The sequence below is a fragment of the Macrotis lagotis genome, chromosome 3 (genome assembly GCF_037893015.1).
Source record: "Macrotis lagotis isolate mMagLag1 chromosome 3, bilby.v1.9.chrom.fasta, whole genome shotgun sequence".
NCBI classification, from domain to species: Eukaryota; Metazoa; Chordata; class Mammalia; order Peramelemorphia; family Peramelidae; genus Macrotis; species Macrotis lagotis.
In genome coordinates, this window is record NC_133660.1 from 257,970,689 (window position 1) to 257,983,603 (window position 12,915).

General features: G+C 38.9%; 1 protein-coding gene across 1 annotated transcript in view; it reads left to right on the forward strand.

Annotated features, from left to right (window-relative positions):
- Positions 1-8,527: 8,527 nt before the first annotated feature.
- KIAA1549L (KIAA1549 like) overlaps positions 8,528-12,915 on the forward strand; it is a 146,532-nt gene continuing 142,144 nt past the window's right edge. The window contains exon 1 of the mRNA XM_074231612.1: positions 8,528-8,609. Coding sequence (XP_074087713.1) covers positions 8,528-8,609 — 82 coding nt within the window. The remainder of the gene's footprint in view (positions 8,610-12,915) is intronic.

Consider the following 12,915-nt stretch of genomic DNA (forward strand, 5'->3'; position numbering starts at 1 on the left):
TGACTTGTATCATCCCTATCTGAAGTGACTTTCTTTGGTTGGTGCTCTTTTTTTTCCTTTTTGCTTATTTTGATAGTTGAACTCTGCTCCTGGGGATTAGGAAGTATAGTCCCTAACTTTTTGTGCTGGGGCTGGTCTAAAGATGTCTAAAGTTGAGAACTTATTTTGCTCTTTTTTGATGGGATATACAGCTTTAGTGTCCGTGTTGAGGCTTAATTTAATGTTGTGTTGGGAAAACCAGACTATATTTTCCCTTGACTCCAGTGATCTCTATGACTTGTCACATAGGAGTGAGACAAATCTAATTCAGTATACTATGCCTGAAAGGCTCTCCCTCCTCATCTCTGCCTCCAGGTTCCTCTGTCTTCCCCTAAGTCCCAACTAAAATTTCACCTTTAAAAATCACAGAAGCTGGGAACCTTTTTTGCCTAGGTCATTTGAGAATTTATAGCATCATTCATGGGTCATACAAAATTGTCAATTAAAAATTAACCTGCTATATTTGGTCAAGCATTAGGTAATTCACCCCTAAAAAGCTCCTAGATTTATTGAATTTCAAGTCCCACTTTTGGTTGCCATTGGTTCCAGACCAAATGTAAGATATGTGGGCCAGATGTGCCCTGCCCCTGATCTCAAGGCAACTTTTTCCACCCCAGGGTCCCCCCCCCCCCAATCCTAGTGCCTTCTGCTCTAAATTATCTTGTCTATAGATTTAATCTATATAGATAATTGAAGAGTTAATTATCTCTAATTTATCTTATCTAAAGCTCACATGGATATGATTGTTTGCATGTTATCTCTCTCTTTGGATTGAGATTTATTTTTAATTTTTAATTTTTTCCAAGTACATGAAAAGATTTAGATTAAAGATTTAGATTAAAAAGATTAAGATTTTCAACATTCATCCTTTGGTAAGATTTTGAGTTTCACATTTTTCTACCTCCCTCCCCCCTCCCCTTGACAGAGAGCAATCTGATACAAATTATTCATGTGTAACTATGTTAAACCTACTTCCATATTTAGGCTGAGATCTTTGAGAACAGGGACTTTCTTTTGCCTTTCATTTTTTTTCTATTCTCAGCATTTAGTGAAGTACCTGGCACAGTGGATAAAGCTTGGGGCCTGGAGTCAGAAAAACCTGAGTTCATATCCAGTCTCAGACACCTACTAGCTGTGTGACCCTGGGCAAGTCACTTTACCCCATTTGTTTCTTTGTCCTCATCTATAAAATGACTTGGAGAAGAAAATGGCAAGCCAGTCCAGTCTCTTTGCCAAGAAAAATCCCAAATGAGACCATAAAGAGTTAGACATCTGAAATGATTGACCAACAACAATAAATATTTATTGCCTGAATGACTTCTCTTGAAATCCATAGGGAGGTAGTAGATAACTCATTAATTTCTTTTCCCATGAGAAACTTAAGCCCTAGAGAAGTAAATGATCAAAGTTCTCTTATGCTTATATAAAACTTATTTTCTTGATGGATAGAATGTAAGTTCCTTGAGGGCAGAGATTGTTTAATTTTTTTTCCTATCCCTAGCACATCATCATTCTTTAAGAAATGTTTGTTGATTGTTGATATGAGCCAGGGGAGTGAGGGGAGTCAAAGATGATTTGAACATTTCCAGACCATCTGTTTTGGGGATAAATTCCTTGACAGAATATTCTAGACAGGGACGAGGGACTTGTTTTCTACAGCTGCCATTCTTTATGCATGTGGTTTGCCGGAATATGGTTACTATTTAAAAGAACAGCTGCTAACAGAATTGCTTTTTAAAAAAACAAAACAAAAGAACTTATTTGAAGAATCCTCTGTTGGTAGCTCTCTGAAGTTAAAGGCCTAGTGATTGACATGCGTGCCAGATCCTATTGCTGTGACTCACTATTCAGGATTGTGAATGCTGATGGAGATAGTGCCTTTTCTCTATCATCAGGAGTTATTTGAACATACTGACCTCTTTTTTGTAGAGCGGGCTCAGTCTTTGAGTAGGGGTTGACCTTTGTTCACCTCTGAAGATATTTGAAGTTCTAAGGTCATATATTATTTTCCCACCAGTGCTTACAGAATACTCTCTAGTAAGGTTCTCTTCAATCTCAATCAAGGAAAGTCAATTGAGACACTCCTCATCCTCCTCCAACATCTCTGATCTAGCACCTTAGGCCAAGGAAATTACTAGTTATACTATCTGACCTTGTCCGTCTATCCTTCCTTCCTTCCTTCCTTCCTTCCTTCCTTCCTTCCTTCCTTCCTTCCTTCCTTCCTTCCTTCCTTCCTTCCTCCTTCTCTCCCTCCCTTCTTTCTTCTCTCTTTCCATTCCCTTCCTTCTTCCTTCTCTCTCTTCCTCCCTTTCTCTTTTCCTCTCTCCCTTCCTCAAGGGCTTAAGTATGTAAGACACTATTGGAAGCCGGTCTTAGCTCCCATCTTCGTTTTTTCTTAAATGTCCTCTTGTGTTCTTTTCAAGCCTCCCAAAGTGAACCAGACAGTAAAGAAAATGAGCCCTGATATTCTCAGCTTAGAAAATGTCAAACTCCGTGGCTTCTTAGAAGTAGGTGACAGGACCCAAGGGGCTGCTTGTCTTCATGGATGGGTGAAATTTGGGCAGGATGTGCTGGGTGATATTGTGCCATGCCTCCCTGCTCAATAGCAGGGTTAGCACTTTGTTCTTATGTGCTGAGATGGAGGTGACTAAAATCTCTATGGCAAAAACACTCATTACTTTGGTTTTACCCAAATTGCTCATTAGACTGCCTAAAAAGGATCTTTGTTTCATTCTTTTTCACTCTGGTTCATTCTTTCATTGACTGCATCCACTGTTTTGTCCATTTTTATGGCTCCAACCCTGCCTCCTACTTTACTTGTTGAAACAGAATCATTTATGTATCACCTAGGGCTCAGGAGGCTCCCCTTTTCCATAAGGGTCTTCCACTCTAGGTTTTGGCAGAGCTGGAATCTGTATTCAGTCCTGAAGGAAACTGACCTCTAAGCAGTTTGGAAGGGTTCAAGCTTTTTTCTGGTTCACAATTCAAGGAATATTTAGGAAAATCTCTTACATAAAGCTTAGGTATGACTCATAATAATAATTAACATTTATAGAATGCTTTGTTTGTAAAACATTCCATATGTATATATATATATATATATATATGTATATATCATAACATTTTACCAAAAAGCCTGAGGAAGGTATTGTTATTATTCCTCATTTTACAAATTAGGAAACTGAGGCAATCAGGGTGAAGTGACTTGCCTGGGATCACATACCTAGTAAGTGTCTGAGTCTGGATTTGAACTCAGGTTGGTGTTCTATCTGCTGCACCACCTAGCAGTCCTAGTGATTTATTTAGGCATTACCTCACTGCAATAGACTCACATCTAGGGTTCTCTCTAAAACTGATTAATGAGATTCTTTCTAGAAATGCACTTACTATATGTGCAATCATCTTTTTTATTGTACTGTGTTGGGGAAATGCTTGGTTTTTTTCATGGATTGAAAATAAAATAAATTTTAAAACTCAAACAACAAAAATGAAAGGTACTTACAATGCAAAGCAGTAGATATAAGGTAGAAGATTGCTGCATATTTTCTCTACTATAAAAGAAATGCTTAAAACATAAAAGACTCAGAACAACACATTAATAAATACTTAAAACATAAACTACAAACTATCACCATTATTATACTCTCCTGGGAGTTATGAAGGATTTCTGGGAGATCTTGGCAACCTAGAACATTGGAATGAATCTAAAAAAAGAAGCAATTTAATAGGGATCAATGTAAAATCTTGCCCTGGGGTTCAAATAATCAACTTCACATCAAATAATCAACATGAAGCATTGGAGCTATGTTTGATGTTTGTCTGGAAAAGATGTTGAGAATTTCATGGACTGCTGCTAGCTCAGGATAGATTATGAGAATTTAAAAGGCTAATACCATTTTGAGCTTGTGACAGAGCTTATAGCAGAGAGGAAGTGATTCTCCCATTGTTCCTTCCCTAGGCAATACCTCACATGGAGTACTGTATTCTGGACACTGAAGTTTAGAAAGTGATATGAATAAAGATGAGAATGGCTAGGGATGGGGCAGCTAGGTGGCACAGTGTATAGAGTGTTGGTCCTGCAGTCAGGAGGACCTGAGTTCAAATGTGACCTCAGACACTAAATAATTACCTAGCTATAAGTCACTTAGCCCCAGTGCCTCCAAAAAAAAGGAAAAAAAGGGAATAAAAGGATGTCTGGATTGGAGAAGAGTCTGGAGTCCATGCCATGTATGAGTAATGGCTGAAGGATTTGACAATGGAATGAGCTCATCCTCACAGAAGATCTTTAGAAAGAAGCTGTATGACCACTTATCAACTATGTAATAGGAGAAATCTTTTTCAGACCAAGGCTGAATTAGCTGTCCACTTTGATCCCTTCCAACACTGAAATTCTGAGATTTTGTGAAATCTGCCTTCCTTCCTGCTCCATGGTTTGCCTTGAGTGAATGACTTATTTGCCAAGCTACCTAGAATGATGAAAGGTAATGAGACATTTGCAGCTTTGTGTTAACTCAGGGTTTCCTGCTGATCCCCAACGAATACCTAAGCATAATAGAAAATCTTACTAAATCATAAATCTTGAAAATTCTTAACCTAAAGATGAATTAGGAAAAGAGGCAAGAAATCTACTGCTGCTTGTGAGAAAACTGAACAAGCACAGACTTTGAAAAACACCCATGTAGGGGTGGCTAGGTGGCGCAGTGGATAAAAGCACCGGCCCTGGAGTCAGGAGTACCTGGGTTCAAATCTGGTCTCAAACACTTAATAATTACCTAGCTGTGTGGCCTTGGGCAAGCCACTTAGCCCCACTTGCCTTGCAAAAACCTAAGAACAAAACAAAACAAAACAAAACACCCATGTAGTTGATTTAGTCCATGAAGGGTCTAAAAGTGATTCTCCTGCTATGAGTAGATTTATGAATAATTTATCATAAAGCAGACTCTGTTCCTCCTTGTCTTACTCTATAGTTTTTCAGGGGGAAAAAGCAAGAAAAACCCAAACCACCAAATCAAAGGTTCTTGCAAAAACAAAGATGCTTTTGTTTTAAAGAATAGTCCATTAGGCTGTTCAGTCCTAGGTATTGGAGACAGACAAAAACGAAATGGCATCAACCCTTAAGAAGTTAACAGCCTTTTGGGGAGACATGAGACAACACATATAGAGAGTGAATACTTGGGGATTTTGGTGAAGGGAGGCACTGGCAGCTCAGAAGCATCATTGTGTGGGAGGTGGCCAGAGAGCTGAGAGAGAGAGAGAGAGAGAGAGAGAGAGATCCTAAGAGGCAGAGTTGAAGAGTGAGCAAGGATTGCAGGAAGGGGAAACAGCCTGCAAGGGTATCACAATGCAAGATGAAAGAATAGCAAGCTGAAAATTAAAGTTCTCAAAAAGAAAATAATGTTTAATAAGGATGGAAAGTTAATTTGGACAGGTTATGAAGGTCTATCAATCAACCAATGACTCCATAAGCATTCTTTACTATAAAAAAAGTTAATATAACCCCTGCCCTCCAGGAGCTTACATTCAAAATTAATTGAATATTAATAGAGGATTGATTGATGTTTGTCCCTCATTCTCATTTTTTTTTATTTTTAGGTTTTTGCAAGGCAAATGGGGTTAAGTGGCATGTCCAAGGCCACACAGCTAGGTAATTATTAAGTGTCTGAGGTTGGATTTGAACTCAGGTCCTCCTGACTCCAGGGCTGATGCTCTATCCACTGCATTGCCTTTCCACCCCTGTCTTTCATTCTCAAAGAAGACTATGATATCAGGGAAAGGATGCCAAATTGGATTTGAGTGAGGGGAGCTGTGCTTTCTCCTGGATCCAGTGGCCAGATATGAATCAGGGTGATTGAAGATAACACTGAATAGGAGGCAGTCAGTATTAAGTGACTTGCCCAAGATCACACAACTAATACATATCAAGTATCTGAGACTGGATTTGAACTCAGGTCCTCCTGACTCCAGAACTAGTGATCTATCCACTTTACCAACTTAGCTACCCCAGCTAGGGGGAATTTGAAGAGGTACATAGGAAGGGAATGTGAGGAAAAAAACAATTAATTACCTACTATGGGCCAGGTTAGTGTCTTACAGTTATTATCTGATATATATCCTCTTGCAATCCTGGAGGTAGGTTTAATATCCATTTTACAGTTGAAATAACTATACAGCTTCAATTGGAGAAGAGAAGATTTGGGGGCAGGGGACACAAGGGCCAATTTTAAATTATTTGCAGGAAGAGGGAAGGAAGGTGCTTTTTCTCAACTTTCCTTTGGGGTCAAGCTTTGTCATGATAATCCCATAGACTGAGTTTCATTTTTATTATTCTTAGCTCCCTAGACTGTGCCTTCTTTTCTTTTTTTTCTTTTTCTTTTTTTTTGCAAGGCAAATAGGGTTACATGGCTTGCCCAAGACAAACAGCTAGGAAATTATTAAGTGTCTGAGGTCAGATTTGAACTCAGGTCTTCCTGACTCCAGGGCTGGTGCTCTATCCACTGCGCCACCTAGCTACCCCTAGACTGTGACTTCTTGAGAGTAGAATCTGACTTTCCCCCTTTTTTGGTAGCCCAGTGCTTAGTATACAGTGGGCACTTAATAAATGCCAACTGACTTGTTCTTTCAATGTACATCTTTGTAGTGGGGGTCTGCTTTGCTTGTCCCCAAAGGAAAGAACTGGGAGTAATAGATGCCAACTGCAGAGAGGAAGATTTAGGCCAAACTTCCTAACAATGAAAGCTTTACTGAAAGTAGAATAGGGGCAGTGAATAGAGGGTGAGGCTTGGAGTCAGGAAGATTCATCTTCATGAGTTCAAATCCAGCCTCAGCTACTTCCTAGTTTATGTGACCCTGGGCAAGTCACTCCACCCTGTTTGCTTCAGTTTCTTCATCTGTAAAATGAGCTGAAGAAGGAATTGGTAAATCATTCCAGTGACTTTGCCCAGAAAACCTTAAATGGGGTCATGAAGAATCAGACACGACTGAAATAACTGAACAACACAAAGTATTAGGAAGTTATACATCCAACCTACATTTTAGTCTTTCAAACTTCTACGCAGTGGTCCTAGTTCTCGCTTCTGGTGCCAATCAGAACAATTTCAATCCTTTTGCTACATACCCCCCTTCAAACACTTGAAGATTGCTTTCCTGTGTATCCCTGCTTTTCTTCTGTCTGGGTCAAACATCCCTGGTTCCCAGGTGCTGGGATTAGTATCAGTAAGTCCTATGTTCAGATGGAAGAAAAGTATAAAGAATTCTAAAAGGTAAAATGAACTATAGACTTGCAAGGAATGCCAAGAGACATGCCAAGAAGATGACAAGCTTATTAAGTTAACTGATGCTATTAAGCTAGGAGAGATAGCTAATACATTTGGATGACCATCAGTGTCCAAAGAGATATCAACAAAAAGGATGATGGGATAGGTATGACCTGCTACTAATCATTTGGAAAAGCTATGGGAGTTTTAGTGATTGTGAACTCAGTGTGAGTCAACAGTTCAATGTGACAGCCAAAAAAGAAAAAGAAAATCCAATTTCAGGTTGTATCAGGAAGGAGCTAATGCCCTTAAGAGGGCAACCTAGGTGGCATAATGGATACAGCACTGGGCTTAGGCTCAGGAAAACTCATTTTCAAGGATTCAAATCTAGCCTTAGATACTTTATAATTGTGTGACGCTGGGAAAGTCATTTAATCCTATTTGCCTCAGTTTCCTCATCTATAAATTAATCTGGAAAAGAAAATGGCAAAACACTCCAATATCTTTGCCAAGACATGCCAAAAGGGGTCATGAAAATTAGGCATGACAGAAGAATGACTCAAAACACATTTCCTTAAGTAGGGGCTAAATCTCTTTGTACTTTGTTTTTTTTTGTTTTTGTCCTAAAAATGGTAACTTTATTGATGGTCTTCAAAGCAGAACTCTCTGCTACAGGGATACCTTGGAGAAAAGGACTATGAATAGGGCAGGAGACCCTCAATACAGGGAACTGGGTAGAGAGCTCATCTTTTGACTGGAGAGTCATAGCTTTCTACTTTATTCGTTGTAGACCATGTAGACCATGAGTTCTTTTACATGGTTGGACTGGCATACCAGGAAATGTTTGACAAAATGGTCTCTGAGATCATACTAGCAGCAGCATCAAAGGTAGAAGAATGACTTCAATCGTTAAAGTCACAGGATACAACTTGGTCACCTCTGTAGCCCAAAATGCTCTTCAAGGGTCCCTCTGACTCTTGCTTCACCACTTTCATGAAATCATCACATTTGACAGATTTCTCTGGGCAGCGGGTCAGATCCACAACAGATACGTTGTGAGTAGGAACACAGAAGGTCATGCCTGTGAACTTCCTATCAGCTCAGGAATGACCTTGCTAACATCTTTAGCAGCACCAGTGGAAGCAGGGATGATGTTTTGGACAATACTATCCATGCCCATCATACCACAGCTTGCAAGAGGAACCATCTACTATCTTCTGGGTAGTAATAACAATATGGACTGTGATGAAGAGTCCTTCCACAGTGCCAAAGTTCTTATGAATGATTTTGTCCAGGGGGCTGTTGGCAGTCCAGGAGGTATTACTGAAAATCTGGAGGGAATTATCTTAAATCCCATGGTTCATTCCCATAACAAATGTAGAGGCCTCAGCAGAATGGGCAGAGATAGTGCTACCCTTCAAATGAACCTTGGCCTTGGAAACATGGTGGTAAAGACACCATTGGACTTTACTACAGACTCTGGTCTACTATCTTCTCTCTTTTTTTGTTTTTTACAAGGCAATGGGGTTAAGTGACTTGCCCAAGTTCACACAGCTAGGTAATTATTAAGTGTCTGAGGCTGGATTTGAACTCAACTCCTCTTGACTCCAGGGCTGGTGCTCTATTCACTGTGTCACCTAACTACCCCATCCTCTCTTTTAATGATTTTTTAATTGATTACCAGCTTTTCATTCTTAACCTTCACAATATACTTAAACTTGCAATGGGTGAAACCATAAAAAACCATATAGTTGAGGTCCATGAAGGAGTCATTGAAGTCACAATGTCAACTCTGCCTGAAGTGAATGCAGCTCTGGTAGCCAGAGCTGGCCTAATATGGCCAAATCCATTGATTCTGATCTTCATGATCTTCTTAAAAACTTTAAATGTATTTAGTTAACATTCCAATTACATGCAAAGACTGTTTTCAACATTCATTTTTTGGTAAGATTTTGAGTTCCATATTTTTCTCCTTCCCTTCTTTTCTTCCCCATCCCTTGACAGCAAGAAATCTGATATAAGATATACATATATAACCATGTTAAACATCTTTCCATATTAGTCATGTTGTAAAAGAAGAATCAGATTAAAAGGGAACAAAAAACCTTGAGAGACTTTTAAAAAACACATAAATCATAAAACAAAATTTTAAAATGGAAAACAGCATGCTTTGGTTTGTTCTCAGTCTCCATATTTCTTTCTCTAGATGTGGATAATATTTTCCATCTCAAGTCCTTTAGAATTGTCTTTATTATTGTTACTGCTAAGGAGAGCTAAATCCATTATATTTCATCATCACACAATGTTGCTGTTAGTGTGTACAATGTTCTCCTGGTTCTGCTCACTTCATTCAGCATTAGTTCATATAAGTCTTTCCAGGCTTTTCTGAAGTCTGTCTGTTTGTAATTTTTTTATAGAACAATAGTACTCCATCACATTCATGTACCATAATTTGTTCCCATTCTTCAACTGATGGGCATCCCCTCAATTTCTAATTCCTTGCCACTCTAAATAGAGATGCTATATGTCGGTCTCCCCCTCCGCTTTTTAAAAATCTCTTTTGGATGCAAACCCTGTAGAGATATTGCTGAATCAAAGGAAACGCACAGTTTTTTTGCCCCATGGGCATAGTTCCTGATTGCTCTCCAGAATGGTTGGATCAGTTCACAGCTCTACCAACAATGCATTAGTGTACCAGTTTTCATGCATCCTCTCCAACATTGATCTTTTTTCCTTTTATGTCATAATGATCAATCTGATTGGTGTGAGGAGTTACCTCGGAGCTGTTTAATTTACATTTCTCTAATCAATAATAATTTAGAGCATTTTTCATGTAACTATAGATAGCTTTAATTTTTTTGTCTGAAATCTGCCTGTTCCTATCCTTTGACTATTTATCAATTGAACAATGACCTGTACTCTTATAAATTTGCCTCAATTCTCTATATATTTCAGAAATGAGTCCTTTTTTCAGAAATGTTAGCCATAAAAATTGTTTTTCGACTTTCTGTATTTCTTCTAATCTTGGTTACATTGTTTTATTTTTGTAAAATCTTTTCAAAATTATCCAATTTGCATTTTCTAATGTTGAATTTTCAAATTTATTTTTTATAAATTTTTATAATCATTTTATAATCTCTTGTTTGATAGTAAACTCCTTCCTTTTCCATAGATCTGATAGATAAGAGTATTCCTTGCCCTCCTAATTGGCTTATGGTATCACCCTTTATGCCTAAATGCCAGACCCATTGCAATCTTCTCTTGGTATAGGGTGTGAGTTGTTGATCTATGCTTAGTTTCTGCCATACTCTTTTCCAGGTTTCTCAGCAGTTTTATCAAATAGTGAATTCCTTAACCCAGAAGCTGGAGTTTTGGGGTTTATCAAGCAATAAATTATTATAGTCATTTACTATTGTTTCTTTTGCACCCAATGACCCTCATTATCTTGTCTCAGGAATGCAGCTACAAAAGTAGATCCTGGGCTTGGGAAGAGCTGAGAGTTTTGTTAATTTTGTCATCCTGCAACTGAAATATTTAGGAAGGACATTAACAGATTGAAGAGTTTATTATAGGATTTGGCCATGGTTGTTGATGGACCTTGAGATCTTGCCATATGAGGAGTGGATGCTATATTGTCCTATCCTTTTCATCTCTCTAATGACAACCTGTTTAAAAGGTTCCTCAGGCTTTTAAAATTCCCAACCTGGAAGCCCACCTATTCAATCTTGGCTCACCCATGCTGCAAAGTCCATGTCCAGGCTTCTGGGAAATGTAACCTGTTCTAACTAAGGGTTTTTCTCAATCCTAAGCAGTGTGGCATCTGTCCACAGACTGACCTGGTTCTTTGAACTATTATTTGGTCTCCCTTCTTTCAGCCACATTTAGTTCAACTAATAATTGGCATCAGAAAAAAATACCCCCAAACAATCTAATTTCAATAACCTCATTTATACTCTAGTTTTTGCAATATTTTGGAGCAGCCAAAAAAGTCATTCAGAAATGTGACAGTTTGCAGATCTAATTATAGATTCCCTTGTTTTTTGAATGCACAGATGGTTGCAGTAAAAACCACAGAGGAAAGAGAGCTGCCTCTTAATTTCACAGTAGCCTTTAGTTGCCTGGCCCTTGCTTAGCTCTCTAGCAAATTCTGCTAGACATTTTCTTGGCGAGTTCCAATAGCATTCTCATAGAAGCTGAGTGGCAGAGGGGGATGTGTGAGGGGGTCAAAATTTCCAGGGTACACTTCAGGAAGCAGATTCTTCATCCCAGAGATTCTAGAGGGGGTGGAGTTGAGTTCCCAACAGCAATAGCAGTGAGTATGGCTTTGATATCCTACACAAAAGATTAGTCTGCCAATGAACTAGAGGTGAGATCTGTGAATGAGGACAGTGATGATGAGTAACATCCCTTGGGGCAAAGGTGTAAATTATGTTACTATGAGACTCTAAAACTTCACTGCTCTACCACCACCTTTAGATAAATAAATAATGCTCATCAATAAATGAGTATTGATTTTCTCTTTATTTCACCAACTTCTCCCACTGAAAAGAAGGAAAAATAAAACCTTTTCAAGAAATATGTATAAGAAGGCAAAGCAAATTCTTACATGTGTCATATCCAAAACTATAGTGTCTCATTCTGCATCTTCAATCTATCACCTCCCTGCAAGGAGATAGGTAGCATAGTTCATTCTCAGTCTTTTGGAATCTTAGTTAAGTAATTGGATGGATCAGTTCTTGTCTTTCAAAGTTCTGTGGCCATCTTGTTATTTTACAAATTGCTCCTGGTTCTTCCTACATACAAATTTTCCCATCTTTTTCATCCTTTCTTAGGTTGCAAGAATATTCCATTTCATTCATATACCATAGTGTGGTTAACCATTCCCCAGGGTGTTGTTGGTCAGTCATTTTTCTGTTATGACCCCATTTGGCAGAGATACTGGAGTGGTTTGCCATTTCCTTCTCTAGCTCATTTTACATATGAGGCAAGTAAGGCAAATAGAGTTAAGTGACTCCCCCAAAGTCATCCATTTAGTGAATATCTGAGACCAAATTCAGAAGGATGAATCTTCCTAACTTTGGGTTGGGCATTCTCTCCACTGTGTCACATAGCTGTCCCTATAAGAACAATAGCTAATATCATAAAGCACATTGAATATGCATCAAGGACCCAGTCCTTAGAGCCTGGATTCTGTTTTCTCTCCTAGTAAGTTGTGCATAGCATATGTCACCACCCCCTTCCTAGGACTCATCTAACACTTGGAGATTTGAGAACTGGTTTCCACCATAATGTCTCATCCTCTGTGTGAAGATGAAAAGCCTTTCAGTTGGCTTCAGAGCCAGAGTGATGACTAAAGAGAGGCTAACTTGGAACTCATCTTGCAGTCAAGGTTCCAGGGGATGAGTTCTCATTTTCTTTCTTGGCAGCCTTTTGAGCTACAGGATAGGGGAAGGACAATTTCCCTCAGAGTTGGCACACTCAGGTTCCCCAAAGCTCTTGTCACTCCTAATCAGTGACTGGAACACCTGAGTCAGTCCCCGTTACATGAGGACAATGCCTGAGACAGGCTATGCCCTTGAAATTACTAAGAAGAATAGGGAAAGTTCTTGCTCAGCTACATGCA